Source organism: Theropithecus gelada, chromosome 15 (assembly GCF_003255815.1).
Source record: "Theropithecus gelada isolate Dixy chromosome 15, Tgel_1.0, whole genome shotgun sequence".
NCBI classification, from domain to species: Eukaryota; Metazoa; Chordata; class Mammalia; order Primates; family Cercopithecidae; genus Theropithecus; species Theropithecus gelada.
Window position 1 is genome coordinate 63,174,737 of NC_037683.1, and position 17,694 is coordinate 63,192,430.

General features: G+C 38.7%; 1 protein-coding gene across 1 annotated transcript in view; it reads right to left on the reverse strand.

Moving 5' to 3' along the window:
- ADAMTSL1 (ADAMTS like 1) overlaps positions 1-14,586 on the reverse strand; it is a 425,354-nt gene extending 410,768 nt beyond the window's left edge. Inside the window, exon 1 of the mRNA XM_025359517.1 lies at positions 13,595-14,586. Within this exon, the coding sequence (XP_025215302.1) occupies positions 13,595-13,657 (63 nt within the window). The 5' untranslated portion in view covers positions 13,658-14,586. The remainder of the gene's footprint in view (positions 1-13,594) is intronic.
- Positions 14,587-17,694: the final 3,108 nt, after the last annotated feature.

Consider the following 17,694-nt stretch of genomic DNA (forward strand, 5'->3'; position numbering starts at 1 on the left):
CATGCACAGTGGAGACTATTTGTTTATAATTAGGAAAAGAAATTCTACACACCAGATTCCAATGCCTGATTAAAAATCTGATGCCTTAGCAATCTGATTAATAAAGAAACAATATAAAGAATTTCTGTGACATTTAATTCACTTTAGTATAACTTAGGAGTTATTTTTTCGAATTATGGTTTTTAGTATAAAATGATAAATTGAGGAATTTGAGATATGGCCTGATTATTTTCTGAAGACCACAGTTAATATTTAATCAGGGCAGATACATTTAGACCCTTAACGCTACATCTTTTACCACAGGGCAGATACATTTAGACCCTTAATGCTAAATCTTTTACCAGCGTTTTTAGCTGTTTTCAAAGAGAACTTCACATGTGGAGCCCATATTAGACAATGTGAAAAGCTGCAAGAATTAGGGCAAAGAGATCTGCTAGCATCCCATGGAAAGATTCGTAATTGTGACATGAATCTAAGGAGTGGAGTAGGACACTGTTTGGTGAGAAAACACTGTTTTGGTGATAAAGATCACACATGGGAAACTACTACAGTCTCAGATAATGATAGTCACTCGAAGGTATAAAAATGACTGCCGGTTATGGGCTCTGTGTTACACGAGGGAGGTAAAGCTTTCAAAAGCACAGGATTTCCACCCCCACTCCGCTTTTTTTTTTTTTTTTTTTTGAGACAAGGTCTCACTTTGTCACCCAGGCTGGAGTGCAGTCGCACCATCTTGGCTCACTGCAGCCTCCATCTCTCCAGCTCAAGCAATCCTCCCACCTCAGCCTCCTGAGTAGCTGGGACTACAGGCATGCACTACCATGCCTGGCTAATTTTTGCATTTTTTGTAGAGATGGGGTTTTGCTATGTTGCCAAGGCTGGTCTTGAACTCCTGGGCTCAAGTGATCCTCCTGCCTTGGCCTCCCAAAGTGCTGAGACTACAGGTGTGAGACACCATGCTGGCCAGGCCAGGATTGCCCTTTTGAAATAGCCTCTATTTATTTTAAAAAGTTTGCTTAGAGTGAATAAAGGGTTAAGTCACAACAGTTTGGCAGTCTCTTCAGAAAACTTGGGCCTCAATTCACACCTTGCTGAGTGACAGAAAGTTCTTAACTTTTGAGGATACAGATACATTTGTTGCTCTTGAACTTCGATAATTTGGGAAAAATAATCCCTAACTATAGGTCAAAAATTTTAACTGGGGGGCCTTGAATAAATTTACTAACTCTTTCACACTTTCATTCAGCAAACCTTTGTTGAGCACCGACTCAGTTCCAGGCCCTGGTTCTATGCTACACAGTGGGATCTAAAGAACCCTAGCACCCAGCTGGCACTTTATAAGAGCCTCTGAGGCCTCAAGAGGTACAGCAAAGGGAGCTCACACGAGGTTTTTGCTACCAGTAACTATGTAGCCTTGCAGCTGGATGTTTAGGCCTCTTTGTCATCACTACTGCTGCTGCTGTTGCTACTGCCTTCGTGGCTTCTCACCAGGAGACGTGTAATAATCTTACAACTTTTGGCCTCCTTTCTCCAGGCCTTTCCACTCTATGTGGCCATCACAGCTGTCTTTCTAAAACAAAAACTTGGGTCAGAGCTTCTGGGGGTGGCCTGCAACACCCTGCATGATCTGGCTGTGCTCCAGCTATAGGGATTCACTCACTGTTCCTTGAACTTCCCTTCCCTTTCCTTCTTCTGGGCCTTTGCCGGTGCAGGTCCCTCTGCTGGGAGTACCCCCTCTTCCCTCTCTTATCTGCCTGATGAACTTCCATTGAGTTATTCTCTGCTAGGACAGTGCCTGGGACACGTCAGACAGAAAAATACCAGCATCCTTCCCATTCTTTGTTTTCTTCTTTGTGCTACTACAGAACCTCATGTCCTCTGCTCAGCCTCAGTCTATTATTTTTTTTTTTTTTCTTTCTCTTTTTTTTTTTTTTTTTGAGACGGAGTCTGGCTCTGTAGCCCAGGCTAGAGTGCAGTGGCCGGATCTCAGCTCACTGCAAGCTCCGCCTCCCGGGTTCACGCCATTCTCCGGCCTCAGCCTCCCGAGTAGCTGGGGCTACAGGCGCCCGCCACCTCGCCCGGCTAGTTTTTTGTATTTCTTAGTAGAGACGGGGTTTCACCGTGTTAGCCAGGATGGTCTCGATCTCCTGACCTCGTGATCCACCCGTCTCGGCCTCCCAAAGTGCTGGGATTACAGGCTTGAGCCACCGCGCCCGGCCAGTCTATTATTTTTTAAAAAACTTTGTTCGGTGCCTGTGAGCTTCCTGGGAAGTAAGACTCTGTCTTGTTCATCTTTGTGTTTCAAGGAAAGTGACTGGCAGAGAGCAGGCCAATCCATGACAAAGCATGTGTTGACACGTATAATAAAGACAATAAGAACATTGGTTAGTTTTCCATAAAGCTAAACGTGTTTAGTTATTTTTTTTTTTCTGAAATCATGTACCTGGGACTTTTGGCTTTTTCAAATGACCTTTAATTTCTTGTACTGGTAAAAGAAAATGGGAGAGTTGAGACATGAATGAACTCTGCCTCGGTTCAAATCTGTACCCTTCCCCTACTGAGTGAGAGATCTTAAGCATGTTACATAACCTCTCTGTGCCTCAGTTTCCTTGTCAAGATGGAAAATTGTCATGACTCCGTCCATAGAGTTCTTTTGGGAATCAGATAATTTAATGCGGTGTCTATAAAGTGCTCCTTACATTGAAGCAAGTACTCTCTTTAGTATTAACTAATGTTATTTCATTGATGAAACTATGGTGATAGAAATTTATTTTATTAGCATCCTTAGTTAACAATACAAAAAATTAGAAATTTTATCTCTATTTTCCATAACTCCTACCTACCTGCCAACCAGCTTTATTTTTCTTCTGAAATTTTAATAGTCTATGAAATTCAAAAGTCTGAGAATCACTGCTGTAAATCATCTAGAACTCTCAATTGGGCAAAACCCACTGATCGAGTTTCTTAAAATCAAGATCCTGGAGTTTGCAGCCAAAACAGTCCTGCTTAATAAGAGTCCCAGCACCAGCAAACTGAAGTTAGCCAACCCTTTGTGGGAAAACCTACTGTCATTAGCCTTCTCTAGGCAGCTGACTGGCCTTTTATTTGCCTGAAAGAGGGCTGGTTGAAAGGTTTTACTACTTCAGCATAGCTCTAGATTGAAAAGACAGGTGTTTATGTATCAAATAAACACAGAGACAAAGTAATACACTCATTAAGCTTAGGTTTCAGTATTCCTAAAAAAGAGGATTTCAGGAAAAAAAGGCAAAAGTCAAAGAAATGACCTTAATATAAATCTGTGGAGATTTAGAGTTTTTCTAACACATTCTTTCTCGAATCCCTATAAATAATGAATTAATGTGTCTATTTCTTTAGGCAGAAACCCCCTTACATCAGCAATAGTTAAATATACAGTTTAAAGAAAATAATATCATGACAGCAACATAAAACCGATGGAAAGTACTAGCCAATTAATTCCTGTCTTCCTCACCCCTGTCCCAAATCCTTACTGATATTCTATGTAGAGGGACTCATCTTTAGGACCATGTCTGTTTTGTTCAACACAGCATAGCAAGTACCTAGCACAGTGCCTGATACATAGCAGGCTCTCAATGAAGATGCTATTTTGCACTGAGGGAGGAAAGAAAGCTAGCACTTCTTGGAGACCTGTTACATGCAAGATCCCATATGAAGTTATTTTCACACATACATCACCAAATTATCCACATTTTTCATTAATAGGGAAACAAGATAAATGAGTCTCATTGGTACGACACAACTCTGGGGAAGATTTTAGTTTACACAACTTTACAGATTTTAGTTCTCTGTTCTTGCCAGGTCACCCTGATATTTATAAGCCAACAATGATCTTTGAGTTTTAACTCAAGATTGTTTTGCAGCAGCTTCATTCGATCCTCAGTTTCTTCTGCATGTGACATTTCAACATTTGAATCCCTCTCTACCAAAGCCAGCATGATGGCTGTTATTGAAAGGTCCTTAAGGGGCCACACAGTATAATACAGGAGAATGAACTCAACAGAAGGAGAACAGACTCAAAGGAAACAGCACAAGATTCCAGTATCTGGATCCTATGTACTAGGTGCTCCTGATAAATATGACTCAAATCTCTTTACAGACATTTATATTTTAAATTAAATTATCTGCAAAATGAAAGGGCTGGAATAGGCAACTAATTAATTTATTCAAACAACAAACTTACATCGAAGACTTTTTCTATATCAAACTCTTTGTCTGGTGCTAGAGATACAAAGATATTCAGGACAAAATAAAACAAAACCCCTGCCTTCAAAGAGATCCCAGTCAACTGAGGTCACATTCTGCATGCATCAAAGATTCCCTTTAATTCTGAAATGCTATGAATCTATGGGCTGGGAATTTAAATGCCAATTAACTTCATAACAGTAATTTCAAAGCATGTTTGTTATCTCAGACCAGCTACAAGCCCCAAATAAGAATTAAAAGTGTGTGGTGTATTAGGGAAATTAAATTAGATCTCAGTGACAAATGGTTATAACAACTAGAATAAAAGAACCAGCTAGTTCTGAAAACGTTCCCTTCAAATCTCACTTAAGAACACCTGAACAGTAGGAGTTCTTACTGTTTCCATTACTCTTTTTCATTCCTGGTTCTATTGATGAAGTACAATATTCTAACAATACTCTTACAGACTTCAGATGGTGACTGAGATGACAGCCAGCAAAGGAGGCTGAGAAATCAGACACCCTACCATACCTTACTATGGGAACAAAGTGAAGTATATTTATTTTATTAGACAGTTTGAATTTATTATAGGTTGCTCACAATTTCCTGTCTCATTTCTTTAGTGCTCTTGGAATTTATGTCAGGATGTCTTAGGTTATCACACTCTTTTCATCCCAACATTTATGCCAACAAACTGAATTGACTTAGAGAAAGTCCCTGGACAAAAATTGAAGGGGAAAATACCCAAAGCTTTAGCTGGAGAATGGCAGAAGCTTTGGAAAAAAACCTGAAAAAGCAATGAAGATGAAAATGGAAACTCCGTGAAAATTAATGTAGTGTAGAATTGGCAAACATACCACTTATTTCTTTAAACAAATAGAAGAAAGAACCCGCTTATGAGGTGCACCCAAATAATTCACAGGTGGTGAAACTATTAGAGTCCGGCAATTTCTTGCCTCAGAAGTGGAATAAATCTCCTGTATTATAAATGGCATATGCTCATGCACGTGATTTTTCTGCTATTCCCTTTCTTTCAACTATCCTCCTTTTAATGCACAAGGCCATTTTGGTCTTATTGTAATTAATTTATTTTAATAAGAACTTTAGGTATAATTCTAATGAGGATGGGAGATCCAACCTTGTATAGTAATTGCACTGACAGAAATGTAATTCCAAATGGAATATATTTGTTTTTTGCATGGATTTTGGTTGTTGCAAAGAAAGCACAATGTAGTAGAAACTATGTACAGATTGTAATCTGGCAGCAGATTCCCCAGTGATAGTGGGGAATCTCCATTTATTATTCATTCACCCACATTTATTGAGATCAAATTACCAGGCAGATGAAAACTCTCTAGATATTGGTCACACATAATGACAATCCTCTCAAAGATAACAATTTATCTTGAGAATAGTTTTTCCCTAAAGAATATTAACTAAAAAAATTGTTCCAATGTGTTCTGTTGCACAAACTCAGATTATGAACTCTACAAAAAGTAAAAATAATTTTTCATGTTCAGAGTCAAATAGTGACTGATAATTTGAAAATAACACATTCATAATCTATGGAAAGCCATGATTTACATTTACACAGGGATAAAAGGGTTAAACAAACAGCATCTAAGCAAGTGCAGAGAGTTATTTACAAGATGAATCAGCTTGTGGGGAAATTGAAAATAATAATGTCCATCATAAAACTTGCCTACAGAAGAGCTGTGTTTTGAAAAATTAAAAAACAAACAACTCTTGACAACAAAATGTCCAACACACTACCAAGTTCTTCACTGTAGAGATTGTGTCTTAATCTCTCATGGAGCCTTTGTCTGTCTCCATGGAAGCCTGGCTCTACCCACTGGCAGACAGTTGGTGACAGAGAAATGATTTTCACATGAATGAGAGTAATCACCTGAATTGTTACAGTACTTGGGAGTTTCCAGAACACCTCGACATCTAACAGTGCCTTTGCCTGTCGCAGCATCTTGGAGAGCTGGGTGCAATGGGCAGTAGAGCATGGATGAGCAGATAGAAGCTGAAGGGAATTGTGTGACTGGGCCATGGTCATGGAGCTGGAATCAGTGCTGCTGCCCAGATGGTTCCATTCCAAAACCACTGTGTTTTTGTTTGTTTGTTTTGGAGATGGAGTTTTGTTCTTGTCACCAGGCTGGAGTACAATGACTTGATCTCAGCTCACTGCAACCTCCACCTCCTGGGTTAAAGCAAATCCATCTCAGCCTCCCAAGTAGCCAGGATTACAGGTGCCTGCCACCACCCCCAGCTAATTTTTGTATTTTTAGTAGAGATGGGGTTTCACCATGTTGGCCAGGCTGGTCTCGAACTCCTGACCTCAAGTGATCCACCCTCCTCGGCCTCCCAGAGTGCTGGGATTACAGATATGAGCCACTGCACCCAGCCTAAAATCACTGTTCTTTCACGGCACTCAAACACCTCCAAGAAAAATGTGTTAAAGATTGTTTAAAACTAGGGATATTCAAGAAGTGTGGTTTGCTTTGTATACTGCTGTACAAAACATTTGTTTTCTTTGCCTTTGGGAGTCTGTTCCCCTCTCTGTGAATTGTTCACTCTGATTTTCTGACATTCTGCCCTTGGAGCAGTTTCAGTGTTGCACCCTGGTTTCAGCTTCTCAGAGTCTTTTTCTGTTATATTTGCCTTCCCCTTGGATCTGTGTGCTTCTGTGTCCTTGGCCTCACTGTTTGATCCTACTCTGTCCCAGGAGATTCTGTTTCACCACAGCCTTGCCTCTTTGGTTTTCTTTCCTCATTTTCTACCACTCCCTCATCCACTTCCAGATTCTATGTTTTAAAAGTGGACCCATTTTCCTATATTCCCTGTAGTACTGACACATACCCCCAACTACTTATCACACTTTAGGTATGCAGTCAATTGCAAACCACAAAGATCAAACCACCATTAGGATGATGTGGCATCTTGTTAGTTCTCTTTTCCCATATAATAAATGGAAAATGGTATTAGTACTTACTTATGAGTAAGTACTGGCATGCATAGCATCCAAATTTGAAGCATATGTTATTTTTTAAAAGTTTTCAGTATAACAAACAATACCTTTCCCCAAATTTCAGGGTTTTCACAAAACAAAGTTTATTTCTTGCTCATGGTTAAATGAATGTTCACAGTGTAAGTCTGTGAGAGTGACACTGAGGGGCCGTGCTCCATGTAGTCATTCAGGGACCTAGACTTCCATTTGGTGGCTTTGCCATTCCTTAGAGTCATGAAGTTTCTTCTAGTGGATTCTCTGCATCCAGCAGGCAGGTAAAGAGAGTGTTTGATGCTTGGAGGATCACATAGAGCTGAGGGATCAGGCCTACAAGTGCGGTATAGTACTTCTAGCTGTTTTTCACTGATGAGAATTACACAGCACCATCCAATCACAGGGAAGGCTGGCAAATACAGTTTATCATTGTACCCAGTGGTAAGAAGAAATAGGTTTTAGTGAATCCACAGCATTGTCTCTGCTAACATGAGAATTTATTATAAGTACTTTCAAGTTTTATAAAACTGTGACTAATGTAAATATCATTTTCTTCCTGAGGACAAGTTTTGAAAAAGGAAAAATACTTGAGAACTAAATGGATAAAAAATATATGAAACATCCAAAATGATTCATTCTAATTAACAAGAGCAAAAGGGGTTGTTATTTAATTGTTGTTCAGTGTGTGGCTATGTATATTTAAGAGACAGAGAAAGGAATACAGAATATATTCCTCTTTTGCATTTATTAGGGTTGTTGACTTGGTCTTACTAAAACCAGAAATAGTGAAATGCCTCACATGTAAAATGAACGCTTACATTTTTCCTTCCTACTTGTACTTTTCCTTGTTTTCACCTTTTCTTGTGAAGTCATTCTTATTTTTCCATTTATTTATTCATTCACCCACATTTATTGAGATCAAATTACCAGGCATTCTGAAAGAGGCAGGAGGAACAAGTCACTCCTTCTGCTGTCCCCCACAGCTTTGTGGGACAGACAGAAGTATAAGATAAGTAGGAGACGGGCAGTGGCACAGATAAATGCAAAGTAGCCCAAGAACTATAAAAATTACATATACAATATTTGAGAGATTACAATGAATCATTTATGCCTTCTGACAAGCAATTACTAAGTGCTGACTATACACATAGCTATATATGGGTAGAATTTGGAATGAGACTATCTGAACACAGAAATTACGGTATTTCTCCTAATAAAGGTTACAATTACTTCATGAGATAGAGTATATTTCTGTAATCAAAACAAAGAATGCCTGTGAATACAGCAAAACATTTCAATGGATTTATAAATACTGAGTTTCTTGGGAAAGACAATAAACAAAAAGCCCAAGGTCACTGTTGGCTGCAGATTACGGCCATTGGGTATCTTCTTGACGGGGCCAGAAAACTTTTAACTAACTGCCCTCCACGCTGGGTCCTCCAGTTAACAGAGTCCCTGAGAGGCGAAACAGAACAGTTAAGCTTTATTCAATGTAGGTTTTAATCTTGAAGTTCGGGAATTGGGGAGATTTAGTCATTTATTTTTGAGCTCATGGAAAGAAGGGGTTGATAGCAACAGCTTACCCCAGTTAGCAGGCAGGCTCCCCACACAGCTGTGCTGGCCTATTTCAATTAGGATCCTTTAGGACTTACATCACCTCTGGTATGCCAGTCCTAAGCTGCTCATGAGCCAGTACTGCCAATCAAGCCAAAATTCAACCACATGGTATGGTTTTTATGATGTAGACAGAAAATGACATGCACTTGTCTCATTCTGGTGAAAACACAAAGTTTGAAGCCAGCTCTCTAAAAGAAGAAAATTAGTAACAATGACAAGACTCTAAAACTTGATTGAGACACATTTTCCTGTGACTATCTCAACACACTTAACCAGTAGGTTATTCATGGTGATTCAAGGAATGCCCTCACTCAAGAAAACGCTCCAGTCCTTATGCTACGAAGAGGTCATTTCTGGGTCACTCTACTCATGAGACCACAGAAACAGTAGAATACGCTTACTGAGAGGAGGGCACAATTAAACGTATATAGCCGTACCTGAGAGTGTGTCATTCCTGCAAACTGAAAGATACATGCATTAAAAGCAGAGCTGCCACTTGACCAAAGAAACAGAACTACACATACAAATTTAGGAATCACTGAAAATATGAAGAATTAAAGAACCCTTTGATAGTCTCTGTAAGTCATTTTTTCTTTTCGTTTAGTTCACATATCTACACGGCACTCTACTAGGTCCTTCGGGAAAAGCAGAAATTCACAGGACACTGTATTTTTCCTGGAAGAATTTAAAATTATTTTCTGAGTAAGCCATAATAAAGGGGAGAACCAAAACACCCAGACCATGTCTCATGCTAATATAATCCCCAAACAAAATACAGCCCAAATAAACTAAGTTTTAAAAAAATGAGTAACTTGTATAGGGTTAACCACACTTAACTGATAAAAATGGCAAACCCTAACTGTAATTTTGTTAGTAGAACATAAGAATAAACTTTGTGCACCTCCTAAGTTTGAGTAATAGCCTACTGCATGGTGTGCTAGAAGACTGCTCTCCAAATTATACATACATAATAGTAAAGGGCACCAACATGTATTAAAACATACAAATGTACAAACACATACATGCATTTATTTATTCATTTTCTTTGTCTCTCAAAAGACTTCAATATCCATATACATTTTCAAGGAAAAATGTTCCTGGTATAACAAGATTCTTCTGCAGTTCACTAGTGACCACTATTGGACACTCTTCCCTCAACTTAAATGAAGCAACATAAATGGTGTATGTGAAAATAATAATGGGGACCAGAAAGTGGTCCTGAACACACTGAAACACTAAAAACAGGAGCCTGAGAAAACAAAAATGTAGCTGGCCATATCTAGATAAGAAACTTCACAAAAACTTGAAGAAAGTGATTTTTAAATTTTAAATGCTTCATAGTGTCCTTTAGATCTATGTGAAAAGTCTTCAAGCTTGATTTAAGGACAATCTAGGCTTGAGAATAAGAAATCTGTGTGGAGTGAACAATTATAGAAAGGTGCTTGTGCATGCACATGAACACACACAGACATACAAGCTGCTGGAACAGGCTGTGTTCTCCTGTAAATAAGGGACTTAACATTCATTCCACAAGCTAATGGTGCTTCTCCCCATCCAAGATAGATCCACTTAGATAATAGTGGGAGAGAGTGCCAGAGGGACTGAAGGGAATGGGCTATTGTGTTTGACTAGTTGCCATGTATAAATTAGTGCAGAGAAGAAAAAGAAATTCAACAGAAAAACACATGTACTTTATTATAATTCCTAGTGTTAGTCTTGCAACTCTCACAATAGCAGGCGAAAGAGCTTAAAACTACTTAAAAGAAACAAAAGGCAAATGCAAATTTGATTAAACGCCTTTCTGACAAGAAGTGATTTGACTTCAAGTGTAGATGGACACATATGTCAATGGCCGGTCATGGTTTTTGCCACATTCTTTTTGAGCTAAACAAATTGGGACAAAGGAGAGAGAATAAAAACGAGAGAGCAGGATGGGAGGATTGGGAAAATGGCATTATGTAGTTTAATTTCACCTGAATATCAAATGAAATCTCTTGATCAGTATGACTTGTCCTATTGTGTCCAGAATATAAGAGAAATCTATGATATATGTTCTTTGCATGAAAATATGGGTGGTAACCTAAAATAGATTCAAGACACAGGAAGCCCATTCTCTCAGAAGTAAGTTCCAAGAGGAAAGGATTTTGACAGAATGGAGGCTGAACAACCTTCAATATTTATATACACTGAAGAACCTAGTCATGATACAGATGATTCAGTTGTCAATGAAATGAAGGATATTTTGATAAGGTAGAAACTGGACTTGCCACTAAATGGACAGGATTTTTTCCAATTAAGTTACAGAGACCTTTAGAAATTGCCCAAAGTAAGTCCAAAAATAGACAGAATCCTTGCAATGTGTAAATGAAAAAAAAAAAAAAAAACCCCAAAAAACCCAAAAAACTGTAGGAAAAACAAACCCCTCAATTCAATTTCTCTATCAAGCTTGAAGGTTGAGTTGATGATGCTACAGTTGTAGTTCTAAATCAAGTACAGAACAGGCTAAAGGTCAGTCTCTTAAGCCAATAATTAAATTTAATGTTAAAGGGGGCCGTTAATGAGCAAGTCTAACAAGCGCTCATGATATTGTACATATCTTTAATGATCAAGATGATGTAAAAAGCCTAAATATCTCCAACAAAGGGTACAGGCTAACCTGCACCACTGTTTTCACTGTTGCTAAATATTTACAACCACCATACGAAGCAAACATGCCCTATTCCCTCCATTATTTGACCTTTGGGTTCAAATGCAAGCTTATTTCATTACCTGAAAAATGGGTTCAAAAATGTCTTATTTGTATGATTGTTGTAAGGATTCATTGTAATGATCTTCAAACAACTAGCCATATTCATACAGAAAATACATGACAGCAATTACTAATGCTGTTATTGCTTTGCAAAGGGATGTATGTAAACACCAGTCAGTTCTTTCTTTTGTAGCATAACTCTCAGATTTCCATTTCATTTAAATGCAGGGGTAAAACAAACCTAGGTTTGTTTTAATTTTATCTTTATAATACAATAATTGTAATTTAAACATGATACGTTTTAAGTCCTCCTGAAATAAGCATACATACCTTTTCATTCCACATAAGTCAAATTATATGCTCAAATGTATATATGAATATTCAAGATATCAGAGTGGGATATAATGCATTTACCAAATGGATAGCAAAACAATCTATTCCTGAATGGGAAAGTTTTATTAAAGTATAATGAGATCATGCTTCCATATGAAAATATCAAAAAAAGTAATGTGTACTGGTAATTTGCTTTATGATGCAATATAATGGGAAAATAACACACACTTAAAAAAATCACAAAGAAGGAAAGATGAGACAAACTAGTGGTGTATACAAGTAACACATCCCATATGGAAAAAATGAGACACCTTTCATAAATCGCTTGCTCCACAAGTCATAAAGCATACCCAAACATTCTGTTCTTTATATTTTTCAGAACAGCTAAAACCTACAGTTCATTCATGCTTAAAATGTAGTTTGCCTTTAAATTTCTATGAAAAATGTATTAAAAATATATTTCTATATTTATAGCACCTGCAATGCAGCACTATAATTTCTTAGCTACAAAGATGCAAATCATTAAGAAGTGGGAACGTATAAAATATCTAATCTGTCTGATTACTCTATTTGATGAATCTCCTGGACTTTTTCAATTTGTACCAAATGGCTTGCTTCCCTACTTCAAAATTATAGGGCAGATCAGATGTGTCAGAATCTAATCAGAACAAAACATTCCTTCCCCATCAAGGAATCAATGCAACCTATTCATTTGCTACATTTTTACCTTGTTCTCTTCTTGCCTTCTGAGGAAGTTCTGGCATGTTAGAAATGTGACAGGAAAAACTACAATCACATTTGTTTGGATCAGTGTGTGCAAATTTTGGAATCAAACCTTTAGATGAGGTTTACTAAGCTGCCTGCCCAGAACACTCTGGTTTAAAAAAATGTGCATTGCTATTAATATTTTGAGTGTAGATTTATTTTGGACAGTAAATGTTCATTTTCTGCCCATAAAACCAAGTATGAGTCACAACGGAACATTTACTTTGAGTCAAAAATGCAATGTGTACTGATGTTCAAGAGCAGAGCATCTTATCACTATGACTGTGGCAATCAGCCGTACTAAAAGTCATCATTCTTTTTTCTTCTTTAAAAGTAAATTAGAGATCAAAGACCATAATCCTCAATTCATAAATCCTAGCATTAACTTCTATCCATAAATGACTTGCAGTAATTATGAGCTATAATCTGGGTTGGCTGCAAAGAGCCTCTCATTCCCCTGTTTACCTGGCTCCTTAGTACATGTGCATAGACGGAAAATAATTCATTAAAGGCAGTACGGGCAAGCCCGGCAAAGCCTATCCTTCAAAAAGTTCGGAACACCACAGTGAGTGAGTTTGATTTCAGGATGTCTGTTATCCAAATTCCGAGCATACACACCACCATGTATACAGTCCTCAGCTCCCACACTCCATGCAGTATGTCCCAAAGTTCATGTCTCAGTATCAGTATTACGATATAGCAGTAACTAATTCCAGAAAGTCCAGCAGACTTCATCTTGCTTGGGAAGTTGGGGTTCAAAGTTCTGGAAGGAGTTTTCTCTCTCTGTAATCGTGTACATTATTTCACCTGGAGCTTTCAGATAAAGACACACACACACCACACACACCCCAGCACCCAGACTCAATGGCAATAGCAATGTATTGAAATGAAAAGGCATTTACCAGGAGCAGGAAAGCCAGAAAGAGGAGCAGTGTGCCAGGAGTTGCCCGACGGCAGCATTCCATGCTTGGATCCTTGCCGGAATCCGAATCGGACACTGAATAAGCTGCTAAGTGCTCCTCTGCCTGCTGTCACATCCAGTACTGGTGCTAACACTCCAGTCCTGCCTATCAGCTTCCATCAGCCCCGCTCACATTTCCTGACCGAGGGGTGGGTGGGTGGATGGGTGGGGGGTAAGCTGAATGGAATCTCTCTCGGAGCAGGCAGCCAGCCAATCAGGCTCCTGCTAATCAGACATGCTGAATAACAAAGCCAGGAGGACAGAGAAAGTGTAACAGTGCGAGCAAAAAAGGGGGAAAAGGACGAAAAAGAAAGGCGAGCGAGCAGCAGAGCGAGAAGGGAAATGCAAAAGATGCAGAATTGCAAAAGATGAAGTCAAGCACTGTGCTTCCCATGGACCTGGTTAGTTCTTTGTGAGATGCGTTTCTATTTGCCATTTGCCTGTGCTGATGTCTGTTGCTTTGTAAAGTACAGTAGCTCCCTGTGACTGTGTATTGTTCCATTCAGGAGAGAAACTTAATCCCTGTCAATATATAACATATGCCATAAAGGAAAAGAACCATAGACAAAAACCGACTTAATGTGCCCTGTAAATGTGTTCTGTACAACTGTTTTATTTCGCCTCCATAAAGTTCCTCTTTACTTTCTCTCTTGACTTGGAAAATAAACACTCTATACATTTTCTGAAGGTTCCTCACTAAGCCTAAACGGTGGCATAAGTTATTTTGTGTTATTAAGGACTTAATTTGGAAGAAAAACAAAAAAACAAAAAACAAAAAAACCCACAAAGCAAGTTGCTTCTTTGTAAAGTGACAATTTAAGGCATTTAAGATTTGCTAATTGTAGAGGCACAATTAGAAATTTAGATCCCCCAGTTTAAAAAGAAGCCCTCAACAAAGACTCCAGGATGAGTGGGGTTGAAATTTGGGGTTGAGGAGCAGCCTGGTTTTGATGCACTGCCAACTCTCAACTATCTGCTTTAGCCACGGGAGAGAAAGAAAGGATGAATTAAATCCTCAGTTAATCCCCAAACCTTCTTTTAACCAAGTTTCAGCTTCCTCTGCACCTCATCCACATCCTTTATCAGAGCTGCTATAATACAGAAAAGGGTGAACTGAGTTTTACCTCATTTTTCCGTCCACTATTGCAAGAGGGTTGGACGAGATGACCTTGGAGGCCAGTCCAACTCTGAAGGAAGTGCTAATGAGCAGTGAAATGACGACAAGGCCAGCAACAGCAACGAGAAGGTCAGGAAGCTTCTGAAGCTGCTTAATCCACCAGCAAGGGAGATTTGACTCTACCAGAGGAAGGTTTTATTACAGTTTTAGAAAAGTGTCAAGTGTCAAACAAGGATGTATTTCCCCTTATCTGCAAAGGAAATCGTTGAGTTTTGAAAGAATAAAAGAGCAGCCTTGGCTTTACATTGCCATAGGTGTGTCACCAGGACGTTTTCCCTTTACAGACCTCCTGAGAGCCCAGAAATATATGCGGTGGACGCACAACACATTTAGAATTAACGTTCTTTCCTTTCATTATTAAAAAGTACTGAGAAGAGATATGAAATACACAAATATGGAAAACCTGATCAAGCCATAATGGGCATGTGAATACAGGCAGGTCTGCCTATATACATACCTGCTGTGTTGCTTTTCAAAAAGGTGAAGAAAAGCAGGTTGTTCAACTTTAGGTTACCTACTTCATATGGTATATCAATTAAAGAGAGAGAAACTTTTAAAATCCTATTTTCAAGCTGTTAGGAAAGTCAAGGTCATACGAAGATTCACCTTTGTTCTCAATACTAAGTATGTGGACCTAGAAAAATGGATAGTACAAATCCATAGCAAAGAGAGCCTATTCTCAAAATATGTTTTCCCTTTTAGAAAGATTTGTTTTACAAATCTCTCAAAAACTAGCTAATGCTCATAAGCTAAAGTGGATTCACAAGTAGATATAAAAATGCTTAACTTTGTCTTTCCACTATTGCTTTTATCTAAAATCCTCATCACATTAAAGAAAGGTGATTGATTGAAATAAACTTTCATATATAAAGCTATGTTATATGTGTCTTTCTGTTACACACCAGAGCTTTCTGCTAAAGGGTTTATTTTTTTCCCTCCTATCAGAGTCATTAACTGAAGAGTTTCAACTAGTTCTATTAATGGAACATTTTACCTAATACCACCTTCTCCCTCTTCACACATAAACCCTGCTCATTAAGCAGATGCAAAGGGAAGAACAGGTAATGGGAGAAAGAAAAGTAGCAACAATGCTAACGACAAGATACTATTTGTAGAGGAATAGAAAAATAATCGGCATGGTCAGAAAATAACTGGCAACCAGTTGCATGCTAGTCTAGATTCCTTTCTGCTTTGCAAATAAATACTGCCTTGGTATTTTGAGTCAGAAATTTCTGCCTTGGAGTTTTGATGGGCATGCTGATGTACAGCAAGATGGTCACCTCAATGAAGTCAACGAATAATACACTATTTTAAAGTCCAGGCCTCAATCACCTATTGAATGCCTGGAGGATGCCCAACACGTTGTCTCATGCTTCTGATTCCTCACAGCATTGTCTCCTCTTGGGAATACCCAGAGAAACTAGGAAAAGCAATTGCACATCCAGAGCTACACAGTGCAGGGGAAATTACAAATTTACTATAACTTCAGAAAAGGAAGAACAAAATCAAGTTGGGTTAAGATGACTGGTGAAAGTTTTGGTAATGAACTCATTTTGATAATGGCCAAAATTTACATGCCATCTTTATGGTTTACAATATAAGTTTACAGTTTTTATTTCATTTGACCTTTGTGACTACTTTTTGAAATTAAGTAATCACCCCATTTTATGTATGTGGAAACTGAGGCTCAGAGAAGTTAAGTAACTTGACTGAAGCTTTGCAGGCTAGAACTGGCCATTGAGCCATAAACCAAATCGAAATCCACCCTCATCTCATATTCACATATATGCATTTATATCTATATATGATGTATACACACACATATATTCACATGTGGGCAGTGATGTGGTTGAAGGGGGATGTTTATAGGAAAAGGAAAGTAGGCTACCAGGGTTTACTATGGGTATATGTTACCTGACGATGGAAAGTATCTTATTTTAGCCTCCAGCTTCTACGTCTCTTGACTTTCTCATGTCTAAAACTTTTTCAGCACCTAGGAAAAATAACATAAAACTTTAGGTAATCTAGATCCATATTAGTGGCAGCTGGGAAAAGGCCCCTTATGGCATCTGAGCAGGGCGTTGGCCAAATTCCTTTTTTCCTCTTCAGGTATCTAAATTAAAGCCGTCTGCAAGTGTGTGAGCAGCAGCACCAGCAGAAGCCGCGGCAGCCGAATAATACTGGTTACTGGCTCCATGCACAACATATTAGGTGAAATGAAAGCAGAATCAAGAGAGAGTGTCAGGGCTGTCTGAAGCATCTTTCCAAATGGTATGGATTTAACAATACTTAATTTAAAAAACACCAGCTTGGACAGAAGCAAGCTGTTAACATTCAGTGTGCTTTATGGGAGGAAAGAGTGAGCTAAACTTTCGGTATTTCTCTCCCTGGGGAGAATTCGTTACAAGCCTTGCTCTGGAGCCACCTGTCTCTTTCTTCAGGTTGAGCCTCTTTGCTTAGCCTGTCAGCTGCAGAAACCAGTGTTACAGGGGACACAGGGTCTCCTGGAAAGAACTCAGGGCTGGGAGGATTTCAAGAGCTGGGCAGGGCCTAATCTCCCCTCTTTAAGGAGGTCGTTATGGCAGCATCTGAGCCTTGTTTTCCTCACAGGGATGCAGTAAAGTTTGATTTCCCTGGCTAATTCTGAAAAATAAAGTAAGGGTGACTAAGATAAAAGTATAGGAAGCAGACTGCTATTCTCAGGGGCAGAACTGGAATTTGAGCATTACTCCACAACTTGCCAACTCACCTAGTATCTATTTAACACTAATGCCATTAGAGCATTCATTACAGTTTTCAAATCACCTTTCACACATGATCTAATGTGACATGAACAGAAACTTTAGGAGTCAGAGACTGATTAT